The sequence below is a fragment of the Anguilla rostrata genome, chromosome 15, assembly GCF_018555375.3.
Source record: "Anguilla rostrata isolate EN2019 chromosome 15, ASM1855537v3, whole genome shotgun sequence".
NCBI classification, from domain to species: Eukaryota; Metazoa; Chordata; class Actinopteri; order Anguilliformes; family Anguillidae; genus Anguilla; species Anguilla rostrata.
Genome location: NC_057947.1, coordinates 17,514,204 through 17,533,625, shown reverse-complemented (window position 1 = coordinate 17,533,625; position 19,422 = coordinate 17,514,204). Strand labels below are relative to the sequence as shown.

The 19,422-nt window shown below is 43.2% G+C and overlaps 2 protein-coding genes across 3 annotated transcripts in view; one reads left to right on the top strand and one right to left on the bottom strand.

The window, feature by feature from the left end:
* Positions 1-11,371, top strand: part of hs6st3a (heparan sulfate 6-O-sulfotransferase 3a) — a 76,066-nt gene extending 64,695 nt beyond the window's left edge. For both annotated transcript variants that reach the window (XM_064311788.1, XM_064311787.1), the window contains one exon: positions 9,670-11,371. In XM_064311788.1, coding sequence (XP_064167858.1) covers positions 9,670-10,393 — 724 coding nt within the window. In that variant the 3' untranslated portion in view covers positions 10,394-11,371. The remainder of the gene's footprint in view (positions 1-9,669) is intronic.
* Positions 11,372-15,010: 3,639 nt separating this feature from the next.
* Positions 15,011-19,323, bottom strand: LOC135241418 (2-oxoglutarate receptor 1-like). Its single transcript, XM_064311790.1, has 2 exons — positions 17,742-19,323; positions 15,011-16,792 (listed from the first exon to the last, which is right to left on the bottom strand). The coding sequence occupies exon 2, from the start codon at positions 16,771-16,773 to the stop codon at positions 15,826-15,828; it is 948 nt and encodes a 315-aa protein (XP_064167860.1). The 5' UTR covers positions 16,774-16,792; positions 17,742-19,323; the 3' UTR covers positions 15,011-15,825.
* Between the last annotated feature and the right edge of the window lie 99 nt (positions 19,324-19,422).

Here is a 19,422-nt window from a genome sequence, read left to right as displayed (position 1 = left end):
CCCAGTGTGAAAAACTCATTAAACACACATACTGTTCCTTCTACTTGTGAATCAGTGTAATTTAAGGCCGTCAGTGTAATTACGCTTAAAGTGTCCGTTTCTGATGGGTTTCAATTAAAACCCCATTCCATGAATAATACACTGTGCACTGACTGATTGGGTTCCTTCCCCCTCACACAGTAGGGATCATTTTCATCATTTAAATCCACAGCAGTCCATTTTCAAAACCTTACAAACCATTTCTTGAATAATCTTAGTTTTTTCCCCCTCTTCCTTACCACTGAAAGAACTGGCAGTGGATCAAGTTGACCTTTCTGTATTGATTTCATAGAGTGAACTGTGAAGGGGCATGGCATCATGTATGAGACTGGGAGAATGCACAGTGGGATAATGCAATCACTGCTCCCTCTCTGCCCCAGGAAAGCTTTCTGCATTAACCTGATATTGTAGCTGATAACACATTTAAAACATCGCTTACAAATGAATGTGTGTGTGTGTGTGAGAGAGAGAGAGAGAGTGGTGTATGTGTGTGTGTGTGTGTGTGTGTGAGAGAGAGAGAGAGAAAGAGAGAGAGAGAGAGGGTATGCAAGGAAATTGGGTTGTTCATGGTTTATTCTTTGGAAATCTATTAAATAAAGCTGGTGATTATAATTATCTTGCCCTTACCAGAGCCTGCAGTTGTATGTTACATTATTTGAGACAGAACCGAATCATTTGCCATTCCGTGTTGTAATGTGTGACTTGAAGGTGTTACTGTACAGTATATTAGTCCAGAAACAGAAATACAACTCTTTTGCTCAATATTTCAGGAATAGATAAAAATGTTTTTCACTTCACAAATTACTATAATTAATCTCCTATTTATTTCGTGGAATATTTGGAACATGGTAATACTGTTAATGATGAGTAAGTGCAATGTCTTTTTCCATTAACATATATTTATTTTTATTTAACATTTCAAACAGCCTCATATTCTGACATTATGATCAATTTCTTTAGTCTAACTAATTCATTTTTATTTCAGTGTTGAAATATTCATATCTGATTAACCTGATTAGTATGGACTGAACTGTGAAAGCTGGCTGTAGTTCTTGAGTATGTTTTTGGTTGTGTGAAAGCACTTTGGGTGTGGGAATCAAGCAGGACCATGCTAAAAATCGTAGCACAAATGCTGTGTTATGGAAAACAACCGTTGACTGCAAGCTTCGGGAGGTTGTGGGTTATTTTGTTCTTTTTGTTAATAGAACCCATGAGGTAGAAGCTGTTGTTATACATGTGTTTTAAAATATTCTGTACATGTGCTGTGGCCTTATGCCAGCTGAAATTTGAGTTATTTCCCCGTTCTGGTGAGCTCTGTTTGAATGTTAAATGCTGCCTTGTTACATTACATTACATTACAGGCATTTAGCAGACGCTCTTATCCAGAGCGACTTACACAACTTTTTTACATAGCACTTTACATTGTATCCATTTATACAGCTGGATATATACTGAAGCAATAGGTGCTAAGTCCTTGATACAGGCTACAATACCAGTGTTCTGATACCGGGAATCGAACCTGCGACCTTTCAGGTTACAAGCGCAGTTCCTTACCCACTGTGCCACACTCCGTCCTTGTGATCCTTGCCTTGTGATCTATCTTATTTTTCTGTTGTCTGTCGATGTCTCTACCTGTAACTACCTGTGTCATGTCCTCGTGAGAAGTTTTATTCTTTCCTTAGCTGGCGCGCCTGGTTAAATAACTACATTAAATCAGGCTGTTTCTCTTTAACGTCTCTCTCTGTGTGAGGATGTAGCTAAGATGATTCATCTTGCCATAGCTGGACTGAACCAAAAATAGTGAAATGACACATAAAGAAGTTCTCTCTAGAAATACAGCCTACAATAACTCCAGGTTTTGATACACAGGAGAGAAGCATTTATTTCAGTAATTCTGTGATTGACTGAACCGGGCTTCACCGCAGAGCTGAATTTATGTGAAACACAGCTGCCTTGATCTGAGGGCGTTGTACGCAAATGCCAGCTGTATTATGGGCGATGCTGTTTTTTTTGCTTTCCGATCAAAATCAATGAGTTCATTAGCTGGGTGCGTTATATTTGCATTGGGTTTTGTGTGCTGCAACGTACAGTTTGCCTGTTCTTTTTAATAGATGACAGGCTCAGCGATTTTTGTGTTGATAAAGTCTTGTTACTGCACAGCCAAAACATTGGCCGTCTAATGAGCAACATGAAAACACCTCACCACTGGGAAACATTTCAGTTGTGCCTGAAAAGCTGAAATTGTGTAATAATAATTAAAAACCTATATATTACCCCAGGTGGTGCATTTTAATTTATTTTTGTTGTGGTAAAATTATCTTAGGGAATGTATAGAATTGCTAATAACAGGGAAGTTAGCCGCCGTGCTTTATGAGATGAACAGGTGAGCATATGTCCCTGCAGGGTAGGCTATGGGGTGGATTCTCTGTTGTTGCAGTCAATTCAGGAAAAAAATTATTTAAAAATTAAGGTAACTTTTTTCATTAAATGTTTTGTGTACTTCCAGCTAGACTAGTCTTTTTATAAGCTACTTCAATTTTTGTTTGTACAGCCAACTTAATTTTACCAATTTGTATTTTGAGTCTGTGATCTACTTAACTATCCGAATTTCAGAAGTCTGTGTATAAGTCAAACCAACTTCTACAGTAATCGCCACACTCGTTACTTGAAGTAGTCATTACTGTATTTCTTTAATGTTGTCAAGTTAAATTTACTCAGATTTTCTACTCAGCAACAGGATTTTTGTAATTACAGATTCACTTTTTTCTGTGTAACACAATTTTGATGCTGCTCAACACAATCTTGGAACCTGTTGAAATAACTGTGTTATGCAAGTCCAACATTTTATTAATTTATTTTTTGTGTGTGTGATTGTGATTTTTGGTCCCGATCCTGAAGAAAAGAACAGTAGCCTCCTCCGCACTTAGTGTGTGGATCTGCACGCACAAAGTGAGCAGAATGCACCATGCAGAGCGGTACTGGCAGCGTAAATAAAACAAGATACGCGTCTGAGGGGCGGACGTGACTGTAGGAAAGAGGTTTTTGTAGGAGCCTCCTGTTAAAGAAATAATCCAAATTACAAAAATTAAATTCAGAACTAAACATATTCATGTAATGATACAAACTTACATTTTTTTGTGTTGATATGAGAGATTTAATTGTGCTACGTTTACACATCCCAGGTTCAGTTTTTTCAATGCCGTTTTTAAACAGAAAATAGATCTTTTCAGATACACAGAGGCAAGCCTATTTAAAGCGTTCAAAGTTAGGAGAAAAATAAGAAAGGATCATTTTCATTATCCAGGTGAATATTAACATCCTCTGCTAATACCGCCTTTTCTGTAGGGTGTGTGCGCGTGTTTGTGGCGTGTGTGTGTGTGTTTGTGCATGCGTGCTTGTTAAATAGGAAAGTATTAAGCTCATCCGCTGGGTTACAGAGTGTAGACTCCCAGACAAAGGAGTTATTTTATCTTTAAATAAATAATCAAACTGGTGAAGCCATCTCTTTTCTCCACTTTGACTAAGCCTTGGAGGAGAAAAATCAAGAGGCTCTTTCAGAACCTGAATGAAAGAAGAAAACTCAATGGCAAGATGGAAAAAATAATGCATTAATTTATGAATTTTCTATGAGGATAAAAGCTCTCAAAGGCCATAAGAGGAGTGAAAGTCTGAGGGGTAACACACAGTTTGCTCAAGTCTTTATTCTGTGATGCCATACTTTCTTTCAGTGCTGAGCAGCTCACTCCATGCTGCAAAGCCAGTGCACTTTGGACCCATTTACCCCCATTTGGGGTTTCCACACTTGCACCTGGCCAAGAGTGGACACATTTCAGTGCTGTGTGTCATTCAGCAGTTTTAGCCATTTTGCAGAATGCATCAACAGCAATGCCTTAACTGCTTTTTAAATTTTCACCTGGTGTTTCAAGTAGACCTTGATTCAGCGCTGACGGAAGGTTGAATATGATTGAATTGCCTTTTGTTAATACAAGAAATAAAAGGTTATAAAATGTAAAAAGATCAGTTGAACATCTGGAAAAATGCCATTCTGACTTGCCACCCAGACACAAAAAGTGAACACTGATCATGTGACAGCTGTAACCCTGCCCCCTTTCACCGTCAGTTATTTTTTGGTGAAGCCCACAGAGAGACAAGAGAAGATGAACAGGTACAGCTTAGGGTTGATAAATTCTGAGATGACGTGGTCACAAAGAATTCATTAACAATGTATAATTCTGGAAATTAAGATTGAGGACTCTGAAAGTCTTTATTCAGCATTATTCAGTTCAAGGGAAAAGAGACACACTTCCAAGTTCTTTAGTGTTTTTGAATAATAATAAAAAACACTAAAGATTAAAAGTGCACCTCTTAATGAATGACTCATCACTGAGTGCTTTGCAGAGTTCTCTTGAGTACAAAAGATTTTGGCAGCAGCGGAAATGAAAGCAGGAGAGCTGGAGCGGTGTTAGCGAGCAGTGGTGTTAGCGAGCAGCGCTGTTAGCAAGCAGCGGTGTTAGCGAGCAGTAACGCAGCGGTTTTACACTGACCCACAGCTTCATCACTGGCCTCCTGTGGCACCCTGTCACACGCAGGCCTGCTCCAAGGTACCGAAACTGATACTGGAAGGAAAAGCAGTCATACTCAAAGCAGGAAATGTGACAGCAAAAGGAAGAGAGCAGTCTTACTGACAGGAAGAGCAGGAAAACTGAAATGGAGCGCAGCCATGCTGAAAATAAAAGAGCGGTCAAACTGAAATTCAGGGCAGTCATATTGAAATGGAGAGTATTCACAGTGAAAATAAGGAAGCAGTCCTATTGAATGGAAGAGAGCAATCATACTGAAATGGAGAACGGTTGTATTGAAATGAGTGTATCCATACTATAAATAAAGGAGCAGTCGTCCTGAAATGTAGTATTCATAATGAAAACGATGGAGCAGTCTTATTGAAATGGAGGGAGGCTTCATACTGAAAGCAAGGACAGTCATACTGAAATGGAGGGAGGCTTCATACTGAAAGCAAGGACAGTCATACTGAAATGGAGGGAGGTTTCATACTGAAAGCAAGGACAGTCATACTGAAATGGAGGGAGGTTTCATACTGAAAGCAAGGACAGTCATACTGAAATGGAGGGAGGTTTCATACTGAAAGCAAGGACAGTCATACTGAAATGGAGGGAGGTTTCATACTGAAAGCAAGGACAATCATACTGAAATGGAGGGAGGTTTCATACTGAAAGCAAGGACAGTCATACTGAAATGGAGGGAGGTTTCATACTGAAAGCAAGGACAGTCATACTGAAATGGAGGGAGGTTTCATACTGAAAGCAAGGACAGTCATACTGAAATGGAGGGAGGTTTCATACTGAAAGCAAGGACAGTCATACTGAAATGGAGGGAGGTTTCATACTGAAAGCAAATAGTCATACTGAAATGTAGAGTAGGGACACTGAAAGGCCCTGCATAAGAAACTGCTTCGGGAAGAGAGTGAGGATGTCTAAGCTGAAGGTAAATCTCACTCTCTTAATTTTGATGCAGGAAGTGTGGGAGCATGGCTGGGACCAGGATCCATTTAACCTCAGTAATTTGGGTTTTGACATTGAGATAAGAATTTTTTTTACTTATGCATTCACTGGGAAAAGGCTGAAGCCTTTTGCAGATAGCACGAGTCATAGCACGAGTCAATCTGTCCCTCATTTACAAGGCAGTTACAATGAGAATTTATCTTTGCATGACTTTAAACGGGGTTCCCTCGCTAATTATATATTACTAAAATTTCAACTACATTTTAAAGATTAATTTGAATGATTTTGAGGGAATTTTTCATTAATGTGATATTGAAATTCCCATAAAATATGTGGTACTATGATGGAATTTAGACACATTCATTTAAAATGATTATATACCTGCATAGACTCACACTTGGCAGTGAATACCAGTTGTAAGTGACTTAATAGTCCTAATATACAAGCCAGGGAGCTTGACATATTTATGTTGGTCACATAAACAACGTCATTGGTAGACCTGACCAGAACTGACATCAGTGACTCAGAAACAAGCACATTTTTCTCACTGTAAAAGTTAATGCGTTTGTGGCACGTACTTTGATTCACAGACTGTTATCACTGCTTTTAATTCATTCCTCATTGGGTGTCTGCCTTCTAAAACCTGCGGTTTTGATGTATGTCTGGTGTCTGCGGCTATTCAGCGATTAAGTTCAGCAGGACTTTGAAATTGAACACATCTCCAGCATGCAGGGATTCTCTGATGAGATCTGTTCTTCTCCTGCTCTGATGGGAAATTCTGATGTGGACATTTAAAAGTAAGAATGATGTGTATTTTAATTTATCTCCTCTGTCCTCTGTGTTTACATAATCTTTCATAATTGTGGAGCCACCAGGAGTGAATAATGAGTTTGCAACTGAAAATGGTTTGCTCTGGAATTTTAAAAGAAATCTCTTCACCTGGAATAGTGTTTTCTCAGAGTACCCTGAGCCAGCTGAGGTCGCAGGTGAGCAGTACAGTCGAGGCGGTTGTTGAGCAGTGAGGGTTTTACCTGGATTTTGTGGAGAATAATGAGGTCACAGCAGTAGCTATAGAGGAGGATAAGGGGATCGGGGGAGTGGGCTGGTTCAGAGGGTTTTACTCTGAGGCCTGCAGAAGGCCGGCTTTCATACGCTGTCCATCTTACGCGATGGAGTCTGGTACCAGTCATCCTCTGAGGGAAATGAGAACCATGGTGTCCTGCAGTTCACATAAACCTTCTGCAATGGTCACTATCACGGTATCAATGCTGATCAGAGATGGCTGATCTCTCCGACTGTACCCAATTGGGTGAAATACTGGGAGACTATTAGTCTGAGTCGTTAGGAAGATGTTGCTATAAAGCTAACAGCTAACACTTTTGCTAATGAAGCAGAGTATTTCAGCTACATTACTCTGGCCTGTGCTAGACTGTGAGCAGAGGGGTGTGCGCTGAGATAAGGAGGTTTAAGAGAAGGAGTAAGAGCAGCGTATAATGTTCTTCAGCTGTGTTCACTGGAGCTGGGGAGAGAACACTGTCCTATCAGCACCATTACTTGCTGATACAGGATACAGGAAGGCTAGTAGCTAGGATACAGGGGTTTTGTTGTGAACAGTGCCGCTTTTTGTCTGATACTATTGAAATGCAAATCACTGTTCTTAAAATATCAATCAAAGACAGGCCTTGAGACGGGGGAAACAGTTAATTGCAGTCTCATGGGGGGGCATGAGGGGTCCTGTGAGACCGTCCTGGGGGACTGCAGAACATCCTCATACTCCTTACGTTTTCACATCATGTTCACATTAGAGCAAGACAGCTGCAACATAAAATATTCACAGGAGCTCCAAGGATGTGTGTTCAGTAAGGGACGCGGTCCAAGGATGTGTGTTCAGTAAGGGACCCGGTCCAAGGATGTGTGTTCAGTAAGGGACCCGGTCCAAGGATGTGTGTTCAGTAAGGGACCCGGTCCAAGGATGTGTGTTCAGTAAGGGACCTGGTCCAAGGATGTGTGTTCAGTAAGGGACCCGGTCCAATGATGTGTGTTACATTACATTACATTACATTCATTTAGCAGACGCTTTTATCCAAAGCGACGTACAAGAAGTGCATTTTCATGATCGTAGACAACTGCTGAACACGGGTTCAGTAAGGTACAATTACTTATTTTGTAAAGCTATTTCTAGCCGAGAACAAAGAACACTATCCTGGTCTAACATCTGCAAAGCCAAACTAGGCAGAAGAATAAGCTAGAGTATTAGGACAAATACAATTTACCAAGAAGTGCAGGGATGGGGCAACATGTAACAAGTGACAGGAAAAAGGTTTTTTTTTTAATTTTTTTTTAAAATATATATATACACAGCGTGGTGGTGGTTATTCTAGGTATAGTCTGAAGAGATGAGTCTTCAGGCCACGGCGGAAGACGGATAGTGAGGGGGAGGTTCGGAGAGGGACGGGGAGTTCGTTCCACCACTGGGGAGCTAGGGTGGAGAAGCTCTGTGATCCCTTTGGGCGGGTGGGAGGGGTTGCAAGACGCCCTGCTGCCGCAGAGCGGAGTGGTCGAGCAGGCACATAGAATTGAGTCATGTCCTGCAAGTAGATGGGGGCTGTCCAAGGATGTGTGTTCAATAAGGGACCCGGTCCAAGGATGTGTGTTCAGTAAGTGACCCGGTCCAAGGATGTGTGTTCAGTAAGGGACCCGGTCCAAGGATGTGTGTTCAGTAAGTGACCCGGTCCAAGCTTGAGTGCTCAATGAGTTAATAACCCTCCCCCCCACTCCAAAAGAATTAAAAAGTAGAATTTGTTCACCTTCTGTCCAGTCCCAGCTGTTTCTGAGCTGTTCTGTATGTGCCACGATGGTGTCTTGATGTGTAATGGTGTTCAGGTCGGTTTGTGTGCAGTCTCGGTCTCCCCAGGCATTGGATTAAAGGCTTTTTCTATAGCAGTCCCAGAGATTCTGAGGATTGATAGACAGGGATATGCGATATAGAACCCTTTTCAATTACCCAGAATCCCCCAGTGGAAACCGTCACCTGGCAGTAGACGATTCAGGAGCCTTGCTGACAAAACTGTTTGGGGGTTAAAATTTAAGAATATAATACAGTGTAAAGATGAAAACCAGGGAACAGAAAAATATACTTGACTCTGCTGGCTATGCTCAGAGGAACAAAGACATGGGATGGCTTTAAAAAAGTTTTGCATTACAAAGAAACAAAAAAAACAAAAGAAGTGCTGAGTTGCAACGATGGCCAATTTCAGCCTCCAGCTGCTTTCTGACTGGGGTATTCAGCCCGTCTGGGCCCGTCATTTTCCCTTCAGTCTGAGAAAGCATTCAGCATCTGGCTTTCCACACATTCAAGGGTCTCAGCTTCTGCAAAGAGCCTGGCAGATTATTCCACGCATTCATAATGCTGCGTGTTGGAAAACAATACCTCCAAGTGACATTTAACGTGTCTCATCCTAAGCTTTCTTGCTTCCATCGACAGTTTGAGACATGAAGTGCAGTTTAAAAAATTATAATAATCCTGGAACTCTTAGCTTTATTGTCTCAGATACAGAATCAACATTTTTTTTGTTGCTCCAAGGGCTCTTATTTGTAAAAATGAACCCCAGGGAAAGTGTTTGTTTGGCCGCTGCAGGTGTTTATAAACCAGCCCTGTAATGGGATTCGGCCTTGCGTCTGCTCAGCTTGTTCCTCTGGGAAAGGTATAGAACCTTCAACGGTACGTGCATTTTAATGACAGCTGGGAATGTAAACCGGTGGTAATTTTGCGGAAGATCAGCTCGGTATTCCATCATGGAGTCATAAAAGTGTATCATGTACACAGTTAAGTGTTCAGTGCTCGTGTACGAGAGAGTGCATTTGAGCCCTCTTGGACTGAAATAAACTAGGCTGTGTGAGAGTCGAATTAACGCCGATCATTTTTACTGTGTGGAGTTGGTTATAACACTCAAACATGCCCTTCAGTCTCAGGTTAATTCAGCTGAAAGTCACACACAGCGCACTCTGCTATGTTTCCCGCACTCGAGAGAAGCAGCCGTTTTATTTATTTATTTATTTATTTTTTAAAAAGCCTCTCAGCATTGCAGTGTGTGTTTGTCGCCCCCTGCAGGAACTTCTACTACATCACCATGCTGCGGGACCCGGTGTCGCGGTACCTGAGCGAGTGGAAGCACGTGCAGCGCGGCGCCACCTGGAAGACGGCGCTGCACATGTGCGACGGGCGCTCGCCCACACAGGACGAGCTGCCCGCCTGCTACAGCGGCGACGATTGGGCCGGCGTCACCCTGCCCGAGTTCATGGACTGCCCGTCCAACCTGGCCAACAACCGGCAGGCCCGCATGCTGGCCGACCTCAGCCTGGTGGGCTGCTACAACCTGTCCTCCATGAACGAGAGCGAGCGCGCCCGCATCCTGCTGGGCAGCGCCCGCGCCAACCTGCGCAACATGGCCTTCTACGGCCTGACCGAGTTCCAGCGCAAGACGCAGTACCTGTTCGAGCGGACGTTCAGCCTGCGCTTCATCTCCGCCTTCACGCAGATCAACAGCACGCGTGCGGCCGGCGTGGGCATCGGCGAGGCCGCCCGCCGCCGCATCGAGCAGCTGAACCGCCTGGACGTGCAGCTGTACGAGTACGCCAAGGACCTGTTCCTGCAGCGCTTCCAGGCCGCCCGCCAGGCCGAGCGCCGCCAGCAGAGGGAGCAGCGGCTCAAGAGGCGGGAGGAGCGCCGCTGGCTGAAGGAGAGGCACTCCTTCCTGTCCAAGCGCCGGCGGCAGGGCGGGGGACAGGAAGTGCCGCCCACCGAGGACTACGCCAGCCAGGTGGAGCGCTGGTGAAGCCCCGCCCCTTAACTGTCCCTTTCTCTGTCCTCCGCTTCTGTCCTGATCTGTCTGTCTTTCTTCCTTCATCTCTCTCTTCTGTCTCACTCTCTATCTCTCTGCATTTCCTGTCTCTGTTTCTGTCTGTCTCTCTCTGTCTCTGTCTTTCTCCCTCTCCCTCGTGCTGTGTGATCTAATCTCTAAAAGAATCTGTGACTCTCACAACGTCCCTGCCTTGGGGTGTCCTTCCGTGTCTTAAAATCTCAAAAAGGATATATTTATTTATTTGATTATTTATTTTTATTTTTGGTTCAACTTCTTCCTCCTGTGGTTTGTCAGTTAGTTATGATTGTACAGATTGTTGTGTCTCGAAATGGACAGTGAATTAGTCGTGAAGGCGAAACGACCAAAGAGAGTTAATGACAATGATTTTAATCAAGGTTTTCTAGGATCAGTCAATATTGGGGCATGTCTTTATGTGGTGAAAGGATCCTGTTTTGCTCAATACAATACAAAATAATACAATAATGCAGTTTGCCATACAATGATGACCTCATGTGTGAAAGAATAAGGTTGACTGAGTGCATGGTACAAAATTGAAGATTGTACAAAATTGCCCTCTGAACTATTGTGTCAATTGAGTTCTTGAGTCAATCAAAGGACTAATTTTACAGCTGCCTACGTTATTGTTTCATGAGTATCCAGATTTGCAGGCGTCAGATTGCATTTGAAAGGATGAATGTTGCATTTACTGCACTTTCCTTAAACACTGAATATTAAGTAATAGAACATTGAAATCACATAAGGCCCATCAACATTCACTCACACACACGGACACATGCACGTGACATGCCCATACTTGTACATACACACTCACTCACACAAGTGCACACAAATGCACTCACAGGTTCAAGCACACGTATATACTAACTCACACACTCCGACATGTCATCTGCACACATGCACGTGCCCACACACACACACACACAAAAACAATTCCCCTCTGAAGCATAGCCGTGCTGCTTCCTCAAAATACTCATAACATGAAAGGTGTTAACATCTGGAAGGAAGGAGGTTTCCCAGTTGCTAATGGCATCAATAATGTTGTTGAGACAATGATAGAATGGATGAAATTCACCTGAAGTCTCTCAAAAATAATACAGAACTGTGCAGCTTCACTGTAAAACAAAAGTTCAGTGTACACAAACTGAATGCCTTTTGGAACATTTGAGTTGGGAAACATTGTTCAGGTTTTCACTGGTCTAATTAATGAAATTTAGCTATTCTTTTCAATTGCTCATCACAATCTCCATTGTCAGTTTGTGCAGCATGTGATGTCAGCCACCACTTCGTATCACACTGCAGTTTGCAAGTCAGGCTCATACATAGAGGGTAACACTTCATGTGCAACTCAACAAACCTGTGGGTACAACATTGACCAATAGGGATCGCTGGTGCATGATTAGTCATTGTCATCCCGGTCAAGCAAAGCCTCCCATCACTGGTTGACACTGGATCCAATTGCGTATCACCCTGCAGGGTTAAAGGCCCTGTCAGCACTGGCATGGGCCAGATCCCATAGCAGACCTCGATCTGTGCCCTTGAGCAGTGCCCTAACAGGATGAGCCACCCAGCAGCCTGTGTTTTTAATGTTTTTCACTGAGTTATAATAACTTTTTCCATAAAAATTTTCCATTTTTTAAATTAACACTACTAAATAATTTTTGTGAAATTGCATTTATGTTTCTGTCTGCATGTGTCTATTTCAGTTCAAATATATCACCGTGTTATCAATCTTTTAACTAATTTTAAAAAATGTTTTTAGATTTTTCAAATTTATTTTCAAGCTTGAAAGACGTACGCCAATGTAATTTTGCAGGGTAAAAATATAAAATGTTTGATGCGTTGATCTATATTAGATAAATCATTCTAGCATTAAAGCACTGAATTATTTCAATGGCCTCAGCACTATTATATAGTTTGGTGCTTTGATGGGAGGTTCTGTTTGAATTATATGTTTGATGGGTGAGGTCATGTGGTGCAGTCCAGTTCATTGGGCACCCTACTGTAAATCCATATACAAATCCCCTGTGTGGTCAGGGGCTCTATTCCCCACTGTGGGACGTCCTGTACTGTGATTCCCTCTCCATCTGTAGCCTTCTCTCTCTGCTTTCCCCATGTGTGTTTAATGTAAAAAAAAAGATACAGAATTATGGCTTGGTGTCTGCTCTCCTTTCCAAAAATAAAATAAAATATATACATTGGGGAAATTAAAAATCCAACATTTCTTTCAGATTTATAGTGATGAAACATCAGACTATGTGTATTATACCATGCAGCCTTAAAGGTAATTGACTGCCTTGTTTGGCTTGCCCATGATTTCACTGGCCCCTCTTTCTGTTCATCGTGCATGGACGACTTCCTCATCACGCAAGGACAATACTGGAATATTGTTAATTCTTGGTCAGGACATGTGACACTAACAAGCGGTATGCAATGAGATTATTTCAGGTGCCTTTTGCAAGCCTTGTTTGTGTGTGTGTTGTGTGTGTGTTTGTGAGGTAATATACAGTAAACTGCTCAGTGTTAATTGAAGTTTATTTGAGTCCAGAGGGGTCAGATGTATGAATAAAATTTACTCTGTCCAGAGCTTTTTTTAACACTGTGCATTTTACTGTGTACAAAGCGAATAAATCTACATTTAGTTTCCCTATTATAGATAACCAGTTCAGTTTTGAATGGTGTCATGTCTCGTAGCTGTTTCCCTGACACACAGTTTTTTGTGAGAAACCCTCTGAAGACTCACACTTCAAGGTCATGAGCTTGCTCTGAACGTCTGAGGGAGTTTGAGAGGGTAATTGAGAGGATGATTTGAGAGGGATCTTGAGGCGGTACGTTTACAGCAAATCATTTTTTTGAGAACCCCTGAGCCTCCTGCTAATTTTATTATGTAAAGCAGTGAGAATTAAGTGGTTTTACATATTAAAGGGAAGAATCGCATGCCGCATCATTTTTATGTGAAGACTGAGCAATTTGAACAGAATCCCCGCTGCCTTTGGGTGTTATGTAAGACCAGCACAATTGATTGAAATGAAGGGAGTCACAGCGAGTGAGAACTCTGCCCACTCACAGTGCTCTCCTATTCCTCTGCTATGAAAGGTTTCTCTTATTCATTTCACTAATGCCTTTTTCTGGAGATTGGCTAAACACCTTTGATGCACGCACACCTACTTTTATTTAATGAAGGGCAATTATGAACTACGTCAAAAGGACAGGCGGCTAGCGTTATGATCCGAGACTGAGCTCAGCACTGAAGTACAGTTTTATTCACAAGTCCTCTGCTGGATTTCAGTTTAACTTTTTAAATGTGTGAAAACCCGTGTGTTCCTGTTTCATTTGCTGTAACGTGTTAAAATGTGAGTATTGGCATCATCTGGTTTAATATGCCAGATCTGCCCGTGTTCAGTGATTACCATTGGCAATGTTACAAATAAATGCTTAGAGTGAGACTGGCTGTCCTCTCATCAAATGCAAGGAAACCCTCAATAATCAAACGAATTACACACTGTATGTACATTATCACATCGTTGTGTTTCTATGCTCACACTATGCTAATGTTGCTAACATATTACAATCCCCAATTATAGAATCTGATTCTCTTGAGACTGGTTCCTGGTACGTTGCCCCAGTGGAGACTTGTGGAGTTGCAGGTCCAGCGGTGTCTGCCTGAATTACATCAATGGCTGGGTGAAATCATTTGCCAACCACCAGAGTGTTTGTCCTACACGGGATTGTTCTGTCGTTTTTACGCTTCAAGGTTTTTGCTTTGTTTTTCTTCTAGTGTCCCCTGAGAATATGTAACTGCTACAGTATGATACCAAGAAATTCTGCATCTTTAAAAATGAATAAAAAGAATACCTTTATGAGATGTTACGCTGTGCATGTTTTTATTTAGTTCTTTCCGGCGCCCGTTCAGACACCTTGTCCAAATGTAAATCTGCTGAGCAGTAGATGGGAGTTCCTCTGCCAGTGGTCTCCTGCCCGCCGAAGATTCTCCTGATTCTCCACCACAGCTTTAACGCGAGTCTTAGAACCGGGTTTTGAAACGTGCTTTCTCTCTCCATCCCTCCAGCTGCTTTTCTGTGATTTGTGTCGTAGGGCAGGAGAGGATATGACGCGCTGCGTAAACAGCCTCTGGAGGATGCAGCCGTCCTCAGACCGGCTGAGCGCCTGCTCTTATTTCCAGGAGTAAAATCGCGCTGAAATATCTGTTTTAACGCATCAGCGCTGACTGCATAGGCATTAGCTACCTGTGGCACTGGGTCTCTCTTTCTGCCGGAAACCTCTCCCCAGCTGCTGAGCCACTCCAGTACATAGCAATTATGAATGTGTGTTTCGCTCATAAGGAATTCAGAACTCTACTCAATTAGATCTGGGAATCACTGAAGCTGCATTCTTTTGCACATAGCTAGCATGGTAGTGGTGAATATTTTTTCATTAAGTGTACTTAGCTAATCTATTAAAACTGATTTTTATAAATTTAATTAGTTGTTTAATTTTTATGAAGGGAAGTAGGACGTTTTGTGTTTACCTACTAATGGATTAGGCCTCCAAAAAAAGAAAAGAATATTCCCATGTTTGCCTCACTACTTTCCTTTTCCAGTTTATTATTTCAACAAAAAGGACAAAATTATCAATTTTGTTACTTACTAAGTATGCGATATATGAAAACATTGCTTGATTTGTTGATTATATTTTACATTAAGATCCCCAAGTTCCCTGATTTATACAGGTTCCCCTGGGAGAGTTACTGTTGACAAAAGTCACATGACCTGTATAATCTCACTTGTGATTAGCACTGGGCTAGATTTCATTATGCTGGAGGTGTACTGTGGTGCACTGTGGAGGCTGGAATAAATGTTTATTCAATGACAGATGTATTCAAACCCACAAGGTCCTAATGGCATAATTTAACAAATAGGCTTTTTCCACAGCCAGACTGCCACCCGGAGGACTGCATGAGCAGTGTTCCCACTGATTTCCACCAGTAATTTGTTTGTGTGTGTGTCTGTGCACGCATGTGCACGCATATGTATATATACTTGTGTGTGTGCGTATAATAGGCAGCAGCCTACGATTTGCTTTGGATAAGAGTATCAGCTTTGTGTGTGAATGAGTAAATAGTACAAGCTCTGTCTGTGTATGAAAGTTGTATCTGTGAAGAGGGAAAGTGTCTGTGACAGAGAAGCATCTATGCAGGTAGCCAATCTTTTGCGGATTGTGTCCGTAACTGAGAGATATGTGGAGATATGTGTAACTGTGGAGATAGCATATCTTTGAGGGATTGCGCCCATGACAAAGATGCATCAGAGTCCTCCAGCTGTCCCTCAGCAAGACCCTCTAGGTGCCATAGTCCACAGTCGCTGTGGTGACGGCTGCCGTGGCAATAGCTACCTTGGTGACGCGAGCCTCAGCCTGTTGGAGAGCTCTCTGGGCAGGAGGCCGCAGAGGGCCTGGTGGAGCCTCCCCCCGGCCAGCGTGTACAGCAGCAGGTTGAGGCAGGCGTTGAATGCGGCCAGGGGGCGGAACAGGATGTAGGCGGTGTTGGCGCCCTCCCTCAGCGTGCAGTTCTGGCTGTCCCGCGTGTATACCCTGAGCATGCGCAGGGCGTGGTACGGGGTGAAGTTCACCGCGAAAACCGCCAGCACCGCCACGCTCATCCTGCGGGCCCGTGCCCTCGACGGCGTCCGGGGGTACGGCCCCACGCTCAGGGCCCGAGCCACGCGCGCGTAACACAGCACCACCGCCACCAAGGGGAGCAGGTAGCCCAGCACCGTCAGCAGCCAGTTGTACAGGACCAGCTTCTCTGACCTGCTGCTGGCAAAGTCCGGGCATATCCTGGTGCCGTTCAGGTCCAAGGTGATGGTGTCGAGCATGGGGTGCATCTCTAGAGCGGAGAGCCCCCAAACCGCCAGGCAGGAGGCCACGCCCCACTTCCTCTGCTGCAGCCGGGCGGACCTCAGAGGGTGCACCACCGCCACGTAGCGGAACGCGCTGATGCAGGTGAGGAAGAGGATGCTGGCGTACAGGTGGAAGTGGAAGGCGACGCGCACCACGTAGCACAGGAAGTTGTCGAGGGGCAGGACGTCGGGCCTGCTGTAGTGCAGGACCAGGAAGGGCAGGCTCAGCACGTACATGAGGTCAGTCACCGCCAGGTTCAGCATCACCATGCTGCTGCTCTTCCACGGACGCATCTTAGTCACGTAGACGAAGATGCAGGTGATGTTCCCCAGGAAGCCCACGATGAAGATGATGCCATACATGACCGGAAGGAAGGTCCTCTGGAGGGTCTCGTCCAGTTGCATGCAGCTGTCTTTGGGTAAGTCCTTACTCGCCATCACGGTTCAGCCATAGAGTCTGAAAAGACATTAACACCCACAGCTGAAAGGGATAGTTCACTTTGTGGGTTTTTTTTATTTTTGTATCATTGAGTATCAATAGTTTCGATTAATTATCGCTTTTTGCTAAATTTTTTACCCTATATGGCTGAAAGCAGATTTTGTGTCTCTGTCTTGATAACTCTGTGATGCATTCCAGCTTCAGACACGATCTGGTAAAATATTATTTGGTGAGAGAGGTTTGTGGTTAAATTTACAAGGAAGTTTTTAGAAACTGAGAGAGGTCCCTTGTTTCAGTATGAACTGAATTAATTAATTATTAATTCCCTCTGGTCGTTTTAGCCATAAATGAGTCTTTAGGACTTTTTACACCTTTTTTCACAGTCCACCTACTTTTAGCTTTCTGTCATTTTATGTCATTCACACTATACTCCCAGACCAAAATGTAGACACAAATATGCGGGAACTCCACGTTGATGAGATGTTTAAAGAAAGCTAAGAGTGATGTTTGTTTAGCACTGTTATGTGCTGCTAGCTGTGTGACTGCATTTCTTAAGTGTCCCTGGGAAGATGAATAAAGTCCGAACTGAACTACACAACACTGGAAGATACAAGGACAGAACAATGCTAAATACAGTACGCAAGGGCAGGCAGCATCACCACTGTAACATACAGCTAAAGACAATAAACCTAACTGTAAATAAGCAGTAAACACTAAACACTATAATATACACATTTATTAAAATCCAGTATAAATTATTGTTACTAGTTGCTGGCTATCGCTATTAACAATTGGCTAAATAACAGGTAAAAATTATACTACAGTGTGGATCCACTGCAGTCTCTGTCCAAACTGATTCAGGGTATATCCCAGTACAGCACGTATGCATTCTGATACACCCGGGTAAGATAAGAGGCCGATAGAAGCAGAAATGCTGTTACTGAAGGTGTGGGGTAGTAGTACTCACTCGAGTCCCCCGAGCTCTTCCTGTTTTGGTGACTCTGGAATGTCTTGGTGTTTCCAGGAGACCGCCTGGCTTTAACGGTGTTCCACAGCCTCCCCACACCCAGCCGAGTTCATCTCTCTGAGCAGAGCGAGAGGGCGCAGGAGGAAATGGGATGGCAGTTAAATTTCGGTAAGCTGATGAATGTGTGGGACGGCCTCCCAGGACTCACTGTGTAAGCAAAGACCATTTCAGGGTGCTGAAGACCAGACAGGATGCTGGCTGCGCCCAAGACTGTACGCAAAATGATGAGTCCAGATGGACGAAACAGACTGTTCTTATACCTCCTGTCTCTGGCAACAGGTCTTTTCTGTTTACAAAAAGTTGATATCCCATAGTTCCCTACTTTTGCAGTGTAAGGACACGGGGCTTTAATGGGCTTGGTTTTTTTTTTCCATTGACATCAACAAATGAAAAGGAAAATGAAATCTCAATTCTCACATAATTCTTTCCCCAAACAGACAGGTGTCTAAATGCAGTTGTTCTTGTTTGTTTTTCCCTGTAGTTCTCCATCAGATTCATATTAAACTCACTGAGCCATACCCTTGTCTGACGCATGTCACAGTCTGAATTAAAGGTAGGCCACTCCTCAAAACCCTTATTTTTATTTCTTAGATTTTTATTGCTCTATATTTCTTTTCAACATGCTGTGTTTTAGTGTGCTTTTTGTCTGTTGTCCGTGGCTCCTGCACACTACAGTATGCCCCGTTGAGCGGTGAGAGGATCACTGAGGCTGCCTGCCGCAGCCAGGACTGGGGTGGCGCGGCTCCTGCATTTGATGACTCATGGTGAAAACGCTTTATTTCCCAGATATGAAGAGCCTTTGAGTTACTGTTCAAATAACCGGTTTCGCCTGCTTTTTACCCCATTTCACTTCCTTGTTTACGGACCTTGTCCAAAAATAAAAGCGCAGACCGGAAGGAAAACTAAAAGTATAAAAACAAGAGCGTGTGCACTGGCCTGGTGGAATTCATGGACCTTAGTCTTGTGTCTCATAAAGTATTAACCGAGTAAAAACGTTCATTTATGCACTTTTCATGACCCACAGACACAGTAATTGGGCTTAATTAAACATCAAACCATTTAACCGTGTCTGCAAAGAGATCATTTCAGCAGGCAGCCGAATTGCGTTTTTGATACAAAGTGATACAGCGTTTCAGCACAATGTTTGATAGACAGTTATTCACGGGAGAACACGCTGTGTTCCTCTCTGTATGTCTACTGTGGTGTAGCACAGGGTGCCATTGCTAAAGTGGCCTTTGTCTGTATCATCGTGGCCAGACGTGGTATTGTTACACGCCTCTAAAACGGTGGTGGGTAACGAGGGCCATATCTGTTTCTGGTTTTCATGTGAACTTTTGACCTTAATTACTTAATTAGCCCTAACATTTACTCCATCTCACGTTTTACTGTAGCTACGTTTTTTGATCGATGCAAGAACTACAGCCGAAGACTGTTCTCATTTCCCTTCATGAAACATTTCACTGTGATTTAATCTACGAGCGAACCAGTGTTGCTGTATACAGCCAATTAGCTCATTCAGCCAGGGTAATTGGAGGGGAAAAACCTGCATACACACCAGCCCTAGAGAAGTGGAACTGCCCGTCCCTGCTCTAAAATGAGTGCTTAACGATGATAATACATT

Coding starts and splice junctions, on each gene's coding strand:
- LOC135241418 (XM_064311790.1), bottom strand. CDS start 16,773: ATGGCGAGTAAGGACTTACCCAAAGACAGCTGCATGCAACTGGACGAG.